Genomic DNA, 20,133 nt, shown 5'->3' with positions numbered 1-20,133 from the left:
GCCTTGCAGGTGGGAAATTAAGCTCCCTATAATATATTGAACTGGGTTAATTGCTGCATCCACACCATTTTTCCCCCATTCAAATGGGCACAAAAATTCCAACAACTTTAAAACAACCTCATCATGAGGCATATTGGCATACTACACGTTCTGATTAAGTTAATTACGGGCAGAAAAGCAAGGCTCCATAATACCCTACATAAATAAAAGAAACTAGAAACAGGAAGTCTACGACTACACATCTCACTCGTCATCAGCTTGCTACATTCCTCTGAGGCCATCATAATGTCTGTTTGTACAACCAATACAGTTTTGCAGTTTGCATCTTCCGCAAAAGTAAAGTGGGGTTGCACACTTTCAATTTACAAAGACTCCGGACTAGTTGACGGTCTAATTCTCGAAGGCATTCGCATGGGTTGGTTTATTGCACCACCAAACCTACTATGTAAGGAATCCTTTGGTGTGATTGACATTTTGTTCAATGCAGAGCCAACTTCAGCAAAATCAAAATGTTGTTCCTCCAAGCTCTGCATAATCCCATAATCCATTCCACCGTCATCGTCACTGGCAAAAGCTTCGCCGACATCTTCATCACTGGAATCTTCGTCATCATATGTAGGTTGAACCATTGACCAGAAAATGAAGTTTGGCCGGATGTAACTTTATATATATATATATATACATACATACATACAAATGGAAAAACAGTGTCAGCAAAGCATTCAAATCAACTTTAAACGTTTGATTCTTACATTTAAGGAAGTTTTCCTTTTCACACACCCAAAAGAAGTGTGGACATGATCTGTGCGAACGTGAACAGATCATCAAATAAGACACTTTGATGTAGGGACTTAAAAGTCTATTTCCCAAAAAGACACTTTGATGTAGGGACTTAAAAGTCTATTTCCCAAAAAGGGCTAGGTGTACCAAATTTTATGCTCAAGGAATGCATTTTCATTCTGAAATTATCATGATCCCTGTCAATTTCATGCATCCGACCAGAGTTTTTCCAATGTATGTGATTTTAGATAAAAAGGCACCTCCTACTGAAAGAACCAATTCAAAGCTAATACAAACCTGTCACTTTTTTCCAGCAGACATGGGTCAAATGGGAAGAACATGTCGAGTCTTTCTGTCCCACCAAATTCCCTCGAAAGTTCTGATTCCAGGTAGTCGTCAAAAATGAATTTCTCAGATGTCATGAATAACCTAGCTGCTTTTGCTTGCCGTAGAAACTCCAATACAATGGAAGGCAGACACACCTTTCAAAATGAAGATTGAAATTAGGCACTATGATCTGATAGTGTCGAGGTAGATGCATCATCCTCAAATGGCATGAAAGAGAGTTAGAGGCCAACGGCTAGAAAGATGAGGAAAATATAACAATGATGCCTGTTTATTGTCCAGGGTTAGGGTACATGTAAAAAATCCTTCTACAATTATATGGTTGTACCCAGAAACAGTCCTCACCTTCAACGGGCTCAACTTATTATTCAAAATTGACTCTAAAGGCAAATGAAAGAGCCATGTCTTCAGCTGAGGATCATCCATCATTGATCTCATTCGGAAGCACAGCACATACATGATGGCCTGTTGGACCAATAAATAACCGTTAATAGAAATGCTTCGCACTGATTGCACATATTTAAAGTTAATTTGTTATTGCAACAGATATGACAAATATAAGCAACCTAAGCATAGAAGCACAGGTATAAAATAATGCAACTAACAAAAAAACTAATAATCATAGGTGTACAGACAGCATATAGCACAACCTGTGCTCCACAATACACTCATTATCATCTCAATGTTTATACTTCCATTGCATAAACATTTCTTCTTCTCTTTTTTCCTTGAGATAAAAACGAAAATATATTTCAGTATGAAATTCAGTTTATAAACAGAACTTTATTCTCTTTGCATGCCATCTTGTTAATAATGAAGCTGAAATATTTGATTACTATAATTTTGAAGAAATTATTTCCAAGTAAAAATTTAAATAAATAAAAACACTAACCTGACATCCAGAATAAAATAATCTATGAGCTTTTGGATTTATTACATTATCCTGCATTTTGACGTATTTCACACACCAATCCACCAACCTGGAACCAAAGTAACATATGACAACTGCATTAGACAGATTCCTTTGGCCTTTCTTTTCTCAAGTCTCGATGTTAGGTCATTGTAATCATACAGATTAGATGGGAATGGGGATTTATGTTTGCGCACAACCTTTCCAGTGTGCCAGCAATAACAAAGACTGACAGAAACTTGGCACGAGACAAATAACTAGCAAGATAAGCAACGGCTTTCATTCTGCACAAAACCCAAAAAAGAGAAATCAGTACCACAGCAATGCCCCCAAACATGTAAAACTTGAAATGTGGGATTTTCAAAATGTCCTCTTTCGTGACCGTAATAGTTACAGATGAATACAAGAACTCAAGATATTCTCCTAGTAAACACAGACCAAAAGAAGAAGAAAAGAAAAAGTATTTGAGAGAGGCTCATGCAACCAACTGCATCCACCTCTATGGTCTAAGAAAACCAAAAATTTAAACCATACAGGTACCCTCCCAGGTTTCCCAAACATGTGCAGTGGGTGATAAAGCATGTTATATATTGTATCATAAAGGGTACTAAACAAAAGTCCAGATGTTCCCCAGAAAAGTGTCAAACCTAAATTCAAAGGTCCCATATAAATGCAAGGTATAATAGCAATTAGAGGAAACTACAAATCAAATGGTATAGCTGATAAATAAATAAAAATATGAAATGTTTAAGTCCACTTTAAGCAGATCACAATCCTAAAAGCAACTCTCCAACTCATCATTTAAAAAAACCATATTACCTGAGAACAGGGCCGTCGGTACTGAAAAAGAAAGTATGTTCAAGCATCAAAGCAAATGTCACACTGCAGTTTTTTGGATCAAGAGAACATGCATAGAATATCACAAACTGAAATAAGGCAAAAGAAATTTAATGAGGATTAAAATAAACCACTGGATATGACATAAAGCATAAAATGATAAAAATCATATATGGTAATAATTTTGTACACTCACCTGGGCAAATTTTGGTTTGTATGTAGTCAAAATAGTCTTCTTAAATAACTCGAGAAGAGTATCAAAGATCTAAACACGTCATATACATAGGAAACAATATGTGAATTGGGAGACGATCATATTGACATGTAAACCAGAAATCAAATTATTGAAAGATACCTTAATCAAAGCCCAAAGAAAATTTTAAAAATATTTGAAAGATACCTTGATCAAACGGTCAGCCACTTGACAAGATTCAAGATGCTCAAAAGTTAACACCATCAAGCTATCTAATTTTTCAGCAAATGAATTTCCTCCTAAAATCTTCTGACTTAATTTTCTTGGAAGCTGTATAAATAAAGTGCAATCACTTTAAAATGAAGGGCTAAAATCATCATAAGCAGTCAAGCAAAATAGTAATTATGTAAGGACCAAAACAAATATCAATAAACTCTGTCCAAAGTAGTAACTGTGCTAGAAAGTCATATTCTGCTTCTCCCTCACTCTCTCTCTCTCTCTCTCCCCATCTTTTCTTTCTTCATAAGATTTTGAATCCACCCCTTTCCCTCATGCATGCTAACCTTCTTAGCAACTCCTTGTTAACATTGCTTTAATTAGAACCATTATCAAGACGGTTTACACCATACATCCTAACTGTGCCTGAATCTCAGCCTCTTTCAACTTAATCCTCTCCATATTCCTAATTCATAAAGAAATCCAAGACTTTCTTGCATAATGCATCATCTGTTCCATTTACATAGTTTTAACAAATACAATCATACCTCATAGTTTTAACAAATTCAATCATACCTCACTATCATCATCTCTAGACTCGTCCCCATCTTCTAGCTCCATTTCAAATATTCGTTCACTAGTTTCATTTTCTATGTCTTCCCATCCAATATTCACCTGTAGGCAGCCAGTCCATAATGTTGTCATGAAAAGAAAATAATTACTTCACTTCAACTACTAAATAAATTGTATATTGAATATACATACATCGAGTTCTAGCAGCAAATCCACAACACCCGCAAACATTGGGATCCGAACCACTTCTCCCAGCACACCACTCTCCAACTTGAACATGTTCTCTACGTATATCACAAGACTAAGGGTCTACAAGAGCAACATAGCATATTATATATTTAGCAATCAAGAGAACACTGGGATTATAAGAATGTGGACATTCAAAAGGAGAAGAAATTTGAAGAATGTACAAATGGTATATAATATACATCACTAAACATTGACCTAAACGTTCATGGCCACTTTCCATCTCTAGCCTATGCATCATCATAAAGCTAACAAAGATTGAAAATGATATCTTTTAAGTTAACAACATCAATTACTAGATGGGTAAGTGCACATTTAACTTACACTGATAGTATTAAAACAATATTGTGGCTTTCCATTTAAAACAATTGGCACTAGTCTCACAGGGGAAAGTGGCACCAAATCAGCTATATATTTCAGAGATGAATGCACACGAGATAAAACTCCGTCCTTTCTTGCAAGAATTTTTGGAAGTGGCAAACTAAGAGGTGGAAAGAACTGGCATGTGAGCATCTTCAAACAATAATCAACATACTTCCCGCTTGAAGTGGCCTGCAGCATTTGCAAAGTGAAAATCAATCTAAAAAATTTCCCAATTCATTCTCAAAGCTTTGAAAGTGACACATATAGAAACATATAAAACCAACATACCAAGGATTCAATGAATTCAAGCAATGCATCCATCACATCAGGCTTATAGTTCCACAAGCTCATGTTAGAAATCTGAGACATTTTAGCAATGAATAATTAATAAAACCCAACTATGGATTAAAAGCAAACAGAACAAAAACAAAGGTCATAAGACAGCTTACTGCAGAGAGAAGTTCATCATGTAGAACGTTGTCTATGTAAGCAACTGCTCCAGCTAGTGCTTTCAAATTTGTCTGCCAAGTAACAAACGAAAATTCAAAACCAAACAAAATGAATTGACGTGAAACAAAATCAAATGATTATAGGCACGAACATGTTACATACCACAAGCATAGCTACTTCATTAGCGCCAAGCTCTTCGGGGTTCATAGCGCTAAGGAGCTGCCGGTAATCTTCGGTATCAGCCTGAGCCAAAGGTTCAAACTTTTCAAGCTGAAATCCGAACCAAACAATCAAAATCGTACCAAAACCCAACTTGCTAGTTCGAAAATGCTTACCGACGAGACAGAGCAGAGAGTATCTCTGGCGCGATAAACCAGGTAAGAATCGATCAAATCATGGTCTCCCATCTTACGGAAAGCTGCCTCGTCGTCCCTAAGCACAACGCCCATTGTTAACTTGCCCTAGCCCTACGGATCGTCCTGCAATTTGTCAGTGAGGATGCGCGGTAAACCTCAAAAAACCAGGGTTTCGAAAAAAAGGGCCTCCTTTTTGTATGTATGGATAGATAACTAACTCCGTTGGAGCCCTCCCCCTTTTAAACGCGGGGAGACTATTAAATTTTGGTCTAACCTAATTTAATTTTCATTTCAACCCAATGAAACTTTGCAATTTGCATTTGAGGACAAAATTGGAGTTTTTAGTTTACCGTTGCATTCAGAGAAAATGCAATAAAAATAGTCTCAACCCCATGGGCGATAGAAGTTGTTTGGAAATTCGACAGCAATTAATAAACAAGCCTGGCTCATCCACACTGATTACGTTGTCACTTCTGTCACAATTACCTCTGAATTTTGAGATTGATCAGTTAGAAGTCCAGTTCAATCAGTCCGATTGTAACTTCATCATCATGAATGGGCAAAGGCCTAATGTAGCTGCCATGATTGACGGTCAACCAGGTCGCCGAATAGAAACTGCTCCTTCTTTGGCACTTTCTACAAATAAATGGCTGCGACTGACATATAACATCAAATCTGGTAAGATGAAGCTTATGTTCTGCACTCTACAATGTTTGATTATACATTAGGTTTCATTTTGATATGCATGCAGGCTGCAGCAGATATTACCTGATGTATCATTGAAATGTTAGGATTGATATGCCTCCCTAAGCTTGTGAAGTTATCAGTTGTTAGAATAAACTGCTTCCAGAATCAACTTAGTTAGGTGTGCATGTTGGCTCCGTTTCTTCTTTTTCCCTTTGCCAACAGAACATTATAAAAAGTTAGTTTCGGTTTATGGAACATATTTTTCTGATCCACTGATAGTAATTATTATATGACTTTGGCCAGCTTGGACAACTTATTGCTCAATTGTCTTAATAGCCAAGTTTTGAGTCATTGCATTATGCTTGATAATTAAATTCCTTACGTGCATGCCTCCTCTGTGTACCAGGAATTCAGCTTAGTATCTTTGATAGGACCAATGACAGCCTGAATACTGATAGAATGGAAATCAAGTGGCACAGACCCAAACCAGTTATGCTCTATGTATCATTGGGTTATTCTCCAGAGACCAATGAATCAAATGCCCAAAAGGTTAATGTCCACAAGAGCTTGTGCCACTTATCACCTCTGACTACACACAGACTTCCTGATCTTAATCTAGAGTTATCACCTCTGGTGGTGAGTTTGGAGCGCCCTCCTTATGCAATCCTTGGAGATCCTTTCACATATTTTTTTAGAATTCAGAACCAGACAGAATTGCTTCAGGAAGCCAAAATTTCATTGGCAGATGCACAAAGTTTTGTATTAGCTGGGTCTCACAATGATGCCATTTTTATTCTTCCAAAGTCTGAGAACATCATCAGATACAAGCTTGTGCCACTTGCCTCGGGTGCACAACAGCTACCAAGATTTACGTTAACCTCAGTTAGATATTCAACTGGGTTTCAGCCCTCAGTTGCTTCGTCTACTACTTTTGTGTTTCCCTCTAAGCCTCATTTCAAGATGGCTGCTGTGGGAGATGATAGGTTGGAATCATTGGTGGCTGAATGACTCCTGCCTCTGTTGAATAAATTTTGTGAAGAAGATGCAAAGAGAATGTTATGACAGGCTTGCTAGATGCATGTTGTTGGATAGGTGCACCCTGTATTTGACTACTACCGAGCAATGACACGGGAGATGTGCTGATGAATATCAAGCTCGGGATCATTGGCCTTGCAACAGTTAGGCAGTATATGGTCTTGCATCTCTCGGAAATGTGGTTTATCAATAGGAGATGGGTGTGCCCATCTCTTGCATCTTCCAATAAGGCAAAAGCATGATGACGATGGGGTGAAATATTATCATACAGAACTTATGGGCGTGGTAGTCCTCCTAAGTCTGGATATGAAGAATATGTAACTGGTTAAACAGATAACCGAGAAAATTGATACTACTTTATCGAGGCACTGGTAACCCCTTTTTATTACAAGTGGGAGAGGGAGAGATTTTGCAATAAAAACAATTTCAAAATTGAGGCCGTGAGGCAGTGAGTTAGCCAAATAAAGTTAAATTTCATAGCCAAACAAGGCATGCCCTATATAAGATAATATACTGATAATTTAATGGTTAACAAAAACTTACACACTAGAAATGGAACTGGGTATTCCGGCTTCCTCTTCACATTCCTTTACAACATTGTCCCCACATGCAACCCCATGAGGCTGCAATTACAAACAGGGGATACATAATAAAATTCTAGCTCAGAAATGCATTAAGATCATTGCTAACTAGAAAATAGGCTTAACGAAGAAAGGATTGTATAAACTTTATCATTTTTGATAACTTATTTTCCAAGATTGGGAATCAAGAAACCTGCCACTTGCATTTGCTAAGCTTAAAGTAGGCCTCTAAATATCAGGCAAGGAAGAACCACTTGCTCTTCCACTTGCCTCAGATTACAACCATAAAATCCAGCCAGTTCTTGGTCAAGTATTTTCACCAATTACATTGACAGTAGGTTGCAACAGAGCCGTCTAATCTAGGAACATGTCATGTAATAGAAGTTACTATAGCTGCCAAAAGCAAACTAAACTATAGCAAGCTCCCTTTGACAGCCTGAATACTGATAGAATGGAAACTAAAATGCCTTAAAGTGAGTTGAGAGGCTCGTTACAAACCAGTCCCCCAGCAACTAGTTGATCAAGCATCCCTGGATAAGTGGTTTTCTGTTGACTTCTCTTCCCTATCCATAGAAACTTCTTCCCATCCTTTTCAACATAGCCATTCATTTGCACTCCATAAGCCTATTCCAACAAGAAGTATACATAAAAGAATGTTAAAAATGAAAGTTGCAAGAAAATCAAATGAACAACAATAAAAGACTTAGCTGGCTTCCTATGAGACCATTGAAAAAGCGACCAGACTAATTAACCCATCAATGCCTACCACTGAAATTTCTAACCCTACAAAAAATCTTATATTCCTCTCTAGCCAACACTATAGCACACACAGTCACCTCCAAAACCTCATTATCAAGCCCCTTCACAGAACCTCCATGTCGATATTAATCCAATGAGCCAGTTTCCATTTATCACACAGATTAATATAGCTAAAATGACTTGCTAGAGATGCATCAAAAATTGATTATAATTCACTGTTTAATCACCTAGACCAAGGTAAAATGGTGGCGCAAATCGCAGAAACAAACCTTTATTCCAAAATAAGGAGCAGCTGCACGTTCTAGACAGAAAAATACGGGTGCCCCAAAGGATGATGTCACAGGGTATAGCTGATCATCCAAATAAAATGAAACCATAGTTAGCCCAGATAACAAAACTAGTGTTAATAGTTTATACTGTTCCAACAATTGGGGTGAAATTAGAAGGACATACATATAGGATTTGATTCAGTTAGCACAAACAGTACCTCATTCCTTATACCTGGAATATGTTCTTCCCCTAAGCTTTTGATTACATCTCCCACCGCTCTCGTCCTGTCCTCAGCTGTGCTCAGCGATGAATGCAAGGTTAATGAACTGCCATTAGAGTTTGAATTTTCTGGTGGGAAAGTAAACACGTCCTTGAAACAACGTAAATTCTCAGCAAAACTACAGAATTGGGAAAATTATTCAGTGCTACACTACACCTATATCTGAGCATGAAACGGGTATTTGAATTCACGGAATTTGAGCTTACCCTTTGTGAATGTAACCAACGATTTGGTCCTCAATTACAAAGGAAAGGAACTCAGATTGCGATTCCTGCAAGCAGTTTTAATAAAATGTGGAGTGGAGATATAAACGAACAATTGGTCTGTTTGGCAGCTGAGAAAATGTATTGTATAACTTACCAGTCTGCGATTGCAGATTTTAATCTTTCCGAGTAGCCCCTGAGATCTGAAGGGTCGTCGGAAAGGGTTTCCGGTTTGGATATCCTAACGACGTCGTCCCAAGTGAAGACATCATCGTCGGAGGCACAAGTGAGAACTTCGTGAAAAGCTTGCTGGGTGGAACGAACTGGGAACGACGTCGTAAGCGCCTTGGGGAAAGCGCGAAAAGCTTTGGCGGTAAAACGGAAGGCCAGAGAGTCGATGAGTCTGAGAGAGCTGAGGAATGCCGCCGCTGCAGGCCATGAGAGCGGGTTCGATTCTCATTTTACAAGATATCCTTTGTTTGCTACAGTACTCACTAATTGGTTCGTGTTGTTCGCCAATTGGTTCGTGTTGTTGCCTTGTCTGTTAATTGATGAAACCCCTCCTACAAATGTGAAAGTAAAAACGAAAGGCCATTCAATAACCATTTCAATTTTAATTTTTGGTTTTCATTTTTTGTGATAAAGTATTAAGAAAAATGAGAGTGAAAATGGGAGTGAGAATGAGATGAGAGAGAGAGGATGAGATAATTTTGAAGAAATTATTTTAAGTTTTAAATAAAAGTGAAAATAAAAACTTGAAAAGTAAAAACAATTTCAAAAAGATTTCAGTTTTAAGTTTTTGTTTTCAATTTTGTTACTCCTTTCTCTCATTGATCGCATTGTAGTGTTAATTTGTTGTTACATAACCAGAAATTCTCTTATGCGGACATCCGGACGTTATTATCGTGCGGACGCCATGTATTTTGTACTACCCCTCTCTGCTTCCCTGCCTATTTACAATAGAATCCGCACGATAATAACGTGCGGACATCCGGATAAAAGAATAACTAGTTACATAACTATTTGTTTCTGGGTTCCAAAGGGTTTGTTGAAGCAACACTTGGGATGGGATCATCAAGCCTTGCAGGTGAGAAATTAAGATCCCTATAATATATTGAACTGGGTTAATTGCTGCATCCACCCAATTTTGCCCCAATTCAAATGGGCACAAAAATTCTATCAACAACTTTAAAACAACCTCATCAGGAGGCATATTGGCATACCACACGTTCTGATTAAGTCCATTGAGGGCAGAAAAGCAAGGCTCCATAATACCCCACATAAATGAATGTATAAATAAAAGAAACTTGAAAAGGAAGTCTACGACTACGCATCTCACTCATCATCAGCTTGCCACAATCCTCTGAGGCCATCATAATGTCTGTTGTACAACCAATACAGTTTTGCAGTTTGCATCTTCCACAAAAGTAAAGAGGGGTTACACACTTTCAATTTACAAAGACTCCGGACAAGTTGACGGTCTAATTCTCGAGGGCATTCGCATGGGTTGGTTTATTGCACCACCAAACCTACTATGTAAGGAATCCTTTGGTGTGATTGACATTTTGTTCAATGCAGAGCCAACTTCAGCAAAATCAAAATGTTGTTCCTCCAAGCTTTGCATAATCCCATAATCCATTCCACCATCTTTGTCACCCGCAAAAGCTTCGCCGACATCTTCATCACTCGAATCTTTGTCATCATATGTGGGTTGAACCATTGACCAGAAAATGAAGTTTGGCAGGATGTAACTTCGTACAGAGAAAAAATTAGTGTCAGCAAGGCATTCATCTAAAACTACCAAAAACAAATGTGGACGTGAACAGATCATCAAACAAGACACTTCGATGTAGGGACTTATTTGTATTTCCCAAAAAGGGCTGGGGTGTCCCAATTTTTATGTTCAAAGGAATGCATTTTTACAACTAATATTATCATGATTCCTGTCCATTTCAGGCATCCAACCAGAGTTTTTCCAATGTTACATGTGATTTTAGGGAGAAAGGAAACTCCTGATACAAACCTGTCACTTTTACTTTGGCAGGCATGGGTTAAATGGGAACAACATGTCAAGCCTTTCTATCCCACCAAAGTCCCTTGAAAGTTCTGATTCCAGGTAGTCGTCAAAATTGAATTTCTCAGGTGTCATGAATAAACCAGCAACTAAGTTGTATTTGGTCTTTGCATACAAGACTTCAAATTATACAGTACTAAGTAAGTACTTCCAGGTACTTCAAATTACTAAGTTGTATCTGGTCTTTACAAACAAGACTTCAAATTATACAGTACTTCCAAGATAAAAACATCACATAAGTTACCTGTAGTGGTGCAACAGCTTCTACAGTACCAGCTGCTCCAAGTAGGTGAGCAATGATGGATTTTGTAGAGTTTACTCTCAACTGTAAACATTAGAGTAGAGATGATATCAAGCATGGGAATACATACATGACAGTAGGAAAACAGAAAATACATGTTATGCATTTTGGTTACCTCAGGATTCTGGCCAAAACAATGAATAAGAGCATTATACTCTTTGAGGTCTCCGGGCCGCCAGCCGGTGTGTAGTGCGTTGATGTAATCATATTCCCTTGACACCCAAGACTGAGCTAATGCCTTTTCTATGCACAGAACAACATCAGCACCTGTTTCAGAGGACATTAATAACAGATTATTCTAGAATGTGATGTGATTCATTGAAACAAAGTGCAAGGTGACTCAGGATTTGAGTACTAATTAATTACAGCCATAAGGATACTTTCAAATCTCTTAAAAATCAATATAGAAAATCAATTGGCAAAAAAACGATAAACAAGGAGACGCTATTCATATGATTATTTCCACTTCATGTTCTTAAATAATGGAATTTTATTTAGTGTAAATGCACAACAAAATAATGAAACTAGTAAATCAACAGAAACAACTTAAAAGAAAATTATTTTCTTGCTTACTCAGCTCAACAAAACAATGAGAAAGAGAGAGTGATATTGTCAAAGATAAAGCATATTACCATCAGGGTGTGGAGGTCCCAGGCAACCCCTTGGCCAGCAGCTGCGCGACCCCAACCTGTTCGATGAAAGTCCCCAAAGCCTTGCGCCCATGGTTTGCTGAAATTTCAGATACGTACTCGGATTGCTGAAAATTAAGGCCCAGGGCAAATTTTCTCAAGTGTGCTCCTTTATACAAATTAAACACAAATATATATATATATATGTCAACTAATTAATTTTATTAAAATTATAAGAATTTACAAAAGATAAGGAAGAGCACTTTGGGGCCTCATTAAAACCTTGTTTGGGGAAAACCCAATGGGACAAAACCCCAAACGAAGGAAAAAGAGTACCCCACATTGTAAACATTGTATTAAAAAACAAAAACTACATATTTCAGTCTACATGCTTCCTCCCCAATCTCCGTAAGCATTTCTTGATTTGATCAATCTTCTTTTCATCCTCCACAATTAATCAAAGCAAAAAATCATCACATGTACCTACAAAATAAAAATAGCAATGAAATCTCAACCACAAAACATCATTTAAAATGTCTTCTTGTTGCACTTTTAGATGCAAAATCATCAATTATACTATCATATTTAATGTTTTCTAAAATATCCTTTTCAATGCATAATATCGCTAATCCATTTAGCCTATCTTGAGCCATGGTGGTCTACACGTAAGATTTCAATACTTTTAATTTAGAAAAACGCATGTCTTCAGATTGTAACTTTTTACTAACTAAGTTAATCTTATGCAAAATGTCATGCCAAACAACCAAACTTAATATAAATTCAAAACTTGAAAGCTCTCCTAATGCTAAACTTTGTGCATCCCTACTCAATTCGGGACATTCATTTTCATGGCAAGGTTCATCAATATTTTCATTTTCATCTAGATAACCAATTTCTTCATTCACATCATTCTCATTTTCTGCTAATTCTTCCAATTGAATTGGTTGTTCATATTCATTTGGCAAATCTTCATCTAAATTTTCAAGTGAAGCATTGGTTTGTTGAACAAAATATTTATTCAAAGATCCTCTTAAACTTTGAGCAATTTCTTCTTCTTTTTTCTTTCTTTGTCTCTTGAGATTTCCGGAAAGTTGTTTCTTAGGAAATATATTTTAATTTTTATAATAAACACAACATAATCAAAAACAATAAAACTAATTAACAAAGAACAATAAAACCTGGATTTTGAGCATATGTTCTTCAACTTGAAACTTCCAATTATAAAGAACAAGAATCCCAGCCAAATTTTCTGTTGAATCAAATAATAAAGAAGAAAAAGTTAATAAAGATATGTATTACAATTTACAAAATTTATACATCTAGATTCTATATGTATCTATAAGAAGAAAAAAAATTACCTTCAAAGAAAGGCACTAGTCTAGCTTGTGGATGATTTGTTTTCCAACTCTGTGTTGAAAAAGACGAGAATCACCAATTAATAAAATTTCCTGTGAAGTCTCTGCCGAGGTTCTAGGTGGTATGCAAGAGGTGGCTCTCCCTCACGAGAACACCTAGCTTCATGAAGCTGCACAATCAACACTTGGGTCTCCGAAAAAGGCCAAAGTTTCACTTGCTGCTAACTATAGTCTTTGAAGCCCGACTAGAGATGGTATTTTGTCGCATAGAGGTGGATCCGGTAAAAAATACAGCCCAAGCAGACGAAATTATGACGGTTCCACACAATCTTATTGAAGGAGAAGTAGAGAAAAATGACATGCCTCATGGTTTAGTTAGCTTTTACTTTCAAGCTGTAAATTGCTTCGTATGTAGTTTTGGATCTACTGACGTGTCGTATCAGGTGGATATAGTTAAACCGTATACCCGAACCCTGATCACCCTTCCGGAGTGTCCTCCAATGTATCAGCAGTTCATAGGGCCCCGGGAGTTTATGTTATCTGACAGTTTCGAACAAAATGAAATTGCGTTGCATTTCGAATAAAATGAAATTGCGTTTTATTTCGAATATGATCTACACCACCAGCAATACAAGGTGCTATAAGCCCAATGGGGTTTCGAAAAGCCATGGAGACGTCCGTTCAATAAGAAAATGACATGGCTTGGTGTTCTCGATTTCAAACTTGCCATCTTTACTTTGGGATCGAAAGAGTGGAGGGACATCACCGACTCAGCTAATCTCACTTGAGCTCGACGATTGCATATCATTTTCTATCAAATCATTCAAACAAGGTTTTATTCATCAATGGGAGCATCTATTGGCACCACAACACCACTATTTTGGCATTTGATGTCAGTGTGGAGAAGTTTACATTGGTCACAATGGCCGCCACATTTAACCCTAATTTTCCTTTGGTTGAGGTGGACGGTTGTGGATCTGTAATAGCTACTAACATACATCGCCAGCAAAGGTTGTGGATTCTTAGAAGCATTGAAAATACACATGTTTGGGAGATTAAGGAGGATGCTTATATGACTTGTTGGAGGCCTACCAAGGTAGGTTTGGACCACATGAGATCTTTGTTCAAAATAACTCCGATTGAGATAATGTTGACAATGGTGCAATTGGCTTTTCCGACTGCACACGAAGAAGTGCTATGGTTGAAGGTTCTAGATATGCCCACTAGAGCACTCTGCTCAATCGAGGTCACTTTGCCGCCACATCTTAGTTTGCACGGCCAGCTTGCTGGTCTATCTTTTCTCAGGCAGCAACATTCGTTACTTTTTCCACATCTATGCTCTCTTGTGCAGTATGTGTAGTCCATAGATGTGGAAAAAGTAACGAATGTTGTTGCCTGAAAATAGATAAACCAGCAAGCTGGCTAGGCAAACTAAGATGTGGCGGCAAAGTGACCTCGATTGAGCGAAGTGCTCTAGTAGGCATATCTAGAACCTTCAACCATAGCACTTCTTCGTGTGCAGTTGGAAAAGCCAATTGCACCATTGTCAACATTATCTCAATCGGAGTTATTTTGAACAAAGATCTCATGTGGTCCAAACCTACCTTGGTAGGCCTCCAACAAGTCATATAAGCATCCTCCTTAATCTCCCAAACATGTGTATTTTCAATGCTTCTAAGAATCCACAACCTTTGCTGGCGATGTATGTCAGTAGCTATTACAGATCCACAACCGTCCACCTCAACCAAAGGAAAATTAGGGTTAAATGTGGCGGCCATTGTGACCAATGTAAACTTCTCCACACTGACATCAAATGCCAAAATAGTGGTGTTGTGGTGCCAATAGATGCTCCCATTGATGAATAAAACCTTGTTTGAATGATTTGATAGAAAATGATATGCAATCGTCGAGCTCAAGTGAGATTAGCTGAGTCAGTGATGTCCCTCCACTCTTTCGATCCCAAAGTAAAGATGGCAAGTTTGAAATCGAGAACACCAAGCCATGTCATTTTCTTATTGAACGGACGTCTACATGGCTTTTCGAAACCCCATTGGGCTTATAGCACCTTGTATTGCTGGTGGTGTAGATCATATTCGAAATAAAACGCAATTTCATTTTATTCGAAATGCAACGCAATTTCATTTTGTTCGAAACTGTCAGATAACATAAACTCTCGGGGCCCTATGAACTGCTGATACATTGGAGGACACTCCGGAAGGGTGATCAGGGTTCGGGTATACGGTTTAACTATATCCACCCGATACGACACGTCAGTAGATCCAAAACTACATACGAAGCAATTTACAGCTTGAAAGTAAAAGCTAACTAAACCATGAGGCATGTCATTTTTCTCTACTTCTCCTTCAATAAGATTGTGTGGAACCGTCATAATTTCGTCTGCTTGGGCTGTATTTTTTACCGGATCCACCTCTATGCGACAAAATACCATCTCTAGTCGGGCTTCAAAGACTATAGTTAGCAGCAAGTGAAACTTTGGCCTTTTTCGGAGACCCAAGTGTTGATTGTGCAGCTTCATGAAGCTAGGTGTTCTCGTGAGGGAGAGCCACCTCTTGCCTACCACCTGGAACCTCGGCATAGACTTCACAGGCAAGCGGGACAGTACATCCTCAAGGATTGACTCTCAGCCACTTTCTGCCTTGACGTTCTTCTTCTCCTTTTCAATTTCTGCCAATTCTGAAATTTCAGCCAACCATTAGCACAAAGCTTTAGGGACTTTTATCGAACAGCTTGGGGTCGCACATCTGCTAGCAAATGGGGTTGCTTGAGATGATGGTAATATGTTTTATCGTTGACAATATCACTCTTTTCTCATTGTTTTGTTGAGTTGAGTAAGAAAGAAAATAATTTTCTTTTAAGTTGTTTCTATTGAGGATTATTTACTCAAATAGTCCTTAAACTCATAACCAATTTATATTTTGATCTCTCAACTAAATTATTCGTTCAAATGGTCCATCAACTCTATATTATTCGGTCCATTGGTCCATCCTCCCTCCCTCCCTCCCTCCCTCCTAGTACCACTCATGGGGCGATGTCATACGCGCATAAACAAATCCGAAGGCAACTAAGTTATCCCAAAACATCAATATTCCTGAAAGCAGCCATATTTCCAAGGCAACCAGGATGTCCGAAGACATCAATATTTCCGAAAACAACCAAGATGTTCAAAGACATAAATATTTCCAAATGGCAACATTATCTTATTTCAAACTATTTAACACATATATAAAAATAAACATAAACATATTACCAAATATTTAATATCAACTCAACCCAAATCCACACAATAAAATATAAATATAACATGCTTGACCTGGCGGAACCACCCACAAGGCTATGGTGGGCTGTAGCCTAGGTTGATTTTTGAAGAAAAAAACAAACCTATATATATGGCAAACTAGCAACTACAAAACATTAAGGAAATATGAAGTCTGATGGTTGTTTAAGGAAAGGATTTTGAAGAAAGAAAAAAACTATATAGACCACCATAAACTACAACACATTTAAGAAAATTTTATATTTCTCAAGTCTGTTTAATTCTCTGCTACCTTTTGGTGGTTGTATTCTCTCAATAAGCGCATGGCACAACTTGAATAGGCACACCTTGATAATATGTATTTTTTGGTTGCATTTAATATGTATTTGTCTTATGTTAAATGTATTTATATTTTTTGTTCATATGATTTAATGTATACTTCTATTTATAGAAAAACTGTAGAAACCATAAGTTTAAATAAAAATCATTAGATTTTAAGCTAAAATTTTTTAGCTAACCCACCCGTTGAAAAATTCCTAGTTTCGCCCTTGCATGCTTGGAAAGTAGAGGTGATAGAACAATAGTTTCATAAATAATTAATAAAACTCTTGTAGCAAAATACAATTTTAAAATCAAACATCCAAACCACAAACACCTCCTAACCAATTAGTCTCGATTGGGCCGGTGAGGCCCACCATTTAGGTCAATTAGGCCCGCAGGGCTCACGACATCTGATTTCCGATCCGAAAGTTCTTATAAATCCAACAAGGTCTACTAAACAAGTCTCGAAAGTTTGGTCTCGATTGAGTGGTCGGATCTAAGCCAATCGCACGATCGAGCGACGATTGTTCGCCTAATCCTATAATCAATTGGGGGGTACTCCTGAGGTGGGTTTGAAAACCATATTCTGAAACTTATCTTGAAGTTCCTTTTATTTCACAAACCATACTTAAATTCTCTTCTCAACTTTCCATAAACCAGTTCTCAACTACCCTTAAATTTACACCACATACTGTTGAGAACTAGTGTCCATAATTCATCATTTTCAAACCTCTGAGTATATATATTAAATATAGACATATACTTAGATATTTAGTTAATTTATTAATCACGCCGAAATCCAATTAACAAACCATTCCATTTCGATACTATAATAATAATCTTAATCGTAATAGATAACTAACTAAATAAATAAATAAATAATAAACAAATAATTAAACGACAACTACCCTTAGAGATTTCATCACCTCCAATAATGCATAGTCTTCAAATATCGGAAGTAACATTTAGAAATACCATAAAATACTATAACCCAATCTCAAATGTTGAAATAATAGAAATATTCACAATTAACAATATATATATTCTCATTCCATATTCATATAAACCCATAATAGGTTTCATGGTAATTTAATCAATGAAAAGTAATAACCTTTAAAGAAAATCCCACATCGAATCAATTTCCAATTTGAACCCATTCCATAACTTCCATTGTCACAATAATAACCAAGAATTCCATACGATAACATAAAGACAAATCCCAAAATCCCTCCAAAATCAACATAGTTCCATTAACAGTTAAGACTCGTTAATAAGGTTGTTCTAGTACTTCTTAAAGGGTGAAGTTACATTGGAAGACTCGCGGTCAACCGAGGGGTCAAACCATCCAAACTTGGTCAACCGGCTCGCGGGGACCACGACCTCCGATCACCAATCCGAAAGTTCCTATAGGTTCAACACACTTTTCTAAACCTACCTTGCAAGTTTGGTTCAAATCGAACGGTCGGATCGCTTACGATCGTACGATTGAACGGTCATCGTAAAACGCAAACTTTAACTTATTAAATCGGAACATCTGGGGCTCCGATTCACGATATGCGAAATCCTACACGATCCTAGGAATGCCTAGATCAACATTTTTTAAATTGGAGTCGATCCAACGGCCCGAACATATCGAACCCGGATAACGCCTAATATGCGATATCCGATCGATGATCAAACGATATCCAAATTCATATCCGAACATACCGTTGTGCTCGGGACGACATGAGGAGTATTCTAGGACTCAAGGACTGGCCCAAAAGTGGCCCACGCACCGCCACATGCGCCGGCAGCGCGTGGGTGTCCAAAGCGATTCCGGCGATCGGAAAATCTCCAAACTGCCGGTCAAAACTTATACCTACATGATCACCAAATAAAGTGGAGCAACTTTTGTTCTTGGACCTACCCCAAAAAGTCGACGGAAGTGGCCAGAATCGGAGGCCGAAAACCGGCAGATTTTCAATCGCTTATTTAACTACCAAAACGCAGAAATTTCTCCTAATTAACACAATCAGCAGCTAGATCATGTCGAGAGGATAGAAAAACATACCTAATTCGAAAGATTTGGTAGCCGGAAGTGAGAGAACGAGCTCCCGAAAGATTTCAAAAAAACTGTCGGAAACGGCCTGTTTCATGGCTGTTTCCGGCTACGGCAGCGACGGATCGAGGCTGAGGAGAGGCGTGGCTGGTAGAGGGAAGTGAGGTGGTTCGTTTGTGACCGGTGCCGCCAAGAACGGAGGCCGGAGGTGGCGGCGGTGACGTCGTGAAAGTGCTGTCGTGAGAGAGAAGAAAAAAATGGGGGAGGGGTGTTCTGTTCGCAGGAGAGAGAGAGAGAGAGAGAGAGAGAGAGAGAGAGAGAGAGAGAGAGAGAGGTCAGGTATTTTAAAAAAAACATTTTCGAAAATATTACGATTATGCCACTGAGGGTATTTTGATCGTATCTTACTCGTTATAATTCTGATTTGAGCCCACTACGTGTCTACGGACTCATCTCGACGTGCTCTATGCAAAGATAAATTGAAATTCCCAAATTCCTTCCCGAACAAAAAGTCAACTTTTTGACCATTAAAATATTCTTGAGGTAAAATTGTCTTTTTCCTGAATAATTTAATATTAAATTATTAAATTAGGGCCAGGTTGTTACACCCAAGGTTAAAGTTGTCCTTTCACTTTAGAATTTTTGAAAATTAATTTAAATTTTGGGACGGGATGTTACAGCCCATTCACAAAAAAAAATTCTCATGACACCCACAAATACAGCCACACCCAACCCACCCTCCCAAATTCCACCATAACAGAATCCCCACCCCACAAACCCCTTCCCCCTCCTCCTCCATTTTGTTTTTCACCCACAAACCCTAAACTCATCATTGCAACCAACCTACAGATGCAAACAATGTTCGAATTTTTTATTTTTTGTATTCCAATTTGTTGATTTTTGAATTTGCAGAGAGAGAGAGAGAGAGAGGGGGGGAACATAAAGGGGGAGAGGTCTGTGGGGGAATGGGGGAGAAGAAATGGAAGGGAGGGGGGCTAGGTTTGGGTCTCATGATTTTTTTTCTTCTCTTTTTCTTCAACTTTTTCTAATTTTGTAT

The 20,133-nt window shown here is 37.9% G+C and overlaps 2 protein-coding genes and 1 pseudogene across 8 annotated transcripts; all 3 read right to left on the bottom strand.

The window, feature by feature from the left end:
* Positions 1–42: 42 nt before the first annotated feature.
* LOC110748863 (uncharacterized) lies at positions 43–7,258 on the bottom strand. Of its 4 annotated transcripts, none has more exons than XM_088244119.1 (18): positions 6,339–7,258; positions 6,038–6,166; positions 5,756–5,925; positions 5,249–5,392; positions 5,076–5,183; positions 4,913–4,984; positions 4,752–4,823; positions 4,425–4,652; positions 4,047–4,163; positions 3,858–3,956; positions 3,273–3,395; positions 3,069–3,137; positions 2,855–2,961; positions 2,236–2,319; positions 2,018–2,105; positions 1,471–1,590; positions 1,078–1,262; positions 43–660 (listed from the first exon to the last, which is right to left on the bottom strand). In XM_088244119.1, the coding sequence occupies exons 4-18, from the start codon at positions 5,360–5,362 to the stop codon at positions 363–365; spliced, it is 1,884 nt and encodes a 627-aa protein (XP_088100245.1). In that variant the 5' UTR covers positions 5,363–5,392; positions 5,756–5,925; positions 6,038–6,166; positions 6,339–7,258; the 3' UTR covers positions 43–362. The 4 variants fall into 4 exon arrangements, with proteins under 4 accessions (XP_088100245.1, XP_088100244.1, XP_088100243.1 ...); XM_088244118.1 differs by having other exon boundaries at positions 5,756–5,919; XM_088244117.1 differs by lacking the exons at positions 5,756–5,925; positions 6,038–6,166; positions 6,339–7,258 and having other exon boundaries at positions 5,249–5,667.
* An 89-nt stretch (positions 7,259–7,347) lies between these two features.
* LOC110748867 (nudix hydrolase 20, chloroplastic-like) lies at positions 7,348–9,540 on the bottom strand (annotated as a pseudogene). Its single transcript, XR_015825644.1, has 6 exons — positions 9,242–9,540; positions 9,088–9,152; positions 8,819–8,999; positions 8,601–8,681; positions 8,071–8,196; positions 7,348–7,614 (listed from the first exon to the last, which is right to left on the bottom strand). The product of XR_015825644.1 is annotated as a nudix hydrolase 20, chloroplastic-like (transcript).
* A 758-nt stretch (positions 9,541–10,298) lies between these two features.
* LOC110748865 (3-oxoacyl-[acyl-carrier-protein] synthase II, chloroplastic-like) lies at positions 10,299–19,370 on the bottom strand. Of its 3 annotated transcripts, none has more exons than XM_088255814.1 (5): positions 19,089–19,370; positions 12,092–13,337; positions 11,575–11,726; positions 11,403–11,483; positions 10,299–10,835 (listed from the first exon to the last, which is right to left on the bottom strand). In XM_088255814.1, the coding sequence occupies exons 2-5, from the start codon at positions 12,180–12,182 to the stop codon at positions 10,785–10,787; spliced, it is 375 nt and encodes a 124-aa protein (XP_088111940.1). In that variant the 5' UTR covers positions 12,183–13,337; positions 19,089–19,370; the 3' UTR covers positions 10,299–10,784. The 3 variants fall into 3 exon arrangements, with proteins under 3 accessions (XP_088111940.1, XP_088111941.1, XP_088111939.1); XM_088255815.1 differs by having other exon boundaries at positions 12,092–12,571; XM_088255813.1 differs by lacking the exon at positions 19,089–19,370 and adding an exon at positions 13,447–13,560.
* Positions 19,371–20,133: the final 763 nt, after the last annotated feature.

The sequence above is a fragment of the Prunus avium genome, chromosome 7, assembly GCF_965620075.1.
Source record: "Prunus avium chromosome 7, drPruAviu1.hap1.1, whole genome shotgun sequence".
Lineage (NCBI taxonomy): Eukaryota > Viridiplantae > Streptophyta > Magnoliopsida > Rosales > Rosaceae > Prunus > Prunus avium.
This window is presented reverse-complemented; position numbering and strand designations above follow the sequence as displayed.

What these genes read in the sequence shown, in the direction of transcription:
- LOC110748863 (XM_088244119.1), bottom strand. Translation starts at nt 5,362, where the DNA reads ATGGGCGTTGTGCTTAGGGACGACGAGGCAGCTTTCCGTAAGATGGGA. An exon ending in ATTTGCTGCTAGAACTCGAT is followed by an intron (nt 3,957 to 4,046) that starts GTATGTATATTC and finishes GGCTGCCTACAG; the next exon opens with GTGAATATTGGATGGGAAGA. An exon ending in TATTTTATTCTGGATGTCAG is followed by an intron (nt 1,591 to 2,017) that starts GTTAGTGTTTTT and finishes TTGGTCCAACAG; the next exon opens with GCCATCATGTATGTGCTGTG.
- LOC110748865 (XM_088255814.1), bottom strand. Translation starts at nt 12,182, where the DNA reads ATGGGCGCAAGGCTTTGGGGACTTTCATCGAACAGGTTGGGGTCGCGC. An exon ending in GGGACCTCCACACCCTGATG is followed by an intron (nt 11,727 to 12,091) that starts GTAATATGCTTT and finishes CCTCTGAAACAG; the next exon opens with GTGCTGATGTTGTTCTGTGC. An exon ending in AAGCTGTTGCACCACTACAG is followed by an intron (nt 10,836 to 11,402) that starts GTAACTTATGTG and finishes CTCTGTACGAAG; the next exon opens with TTACATCCTGCCAAACTTCA.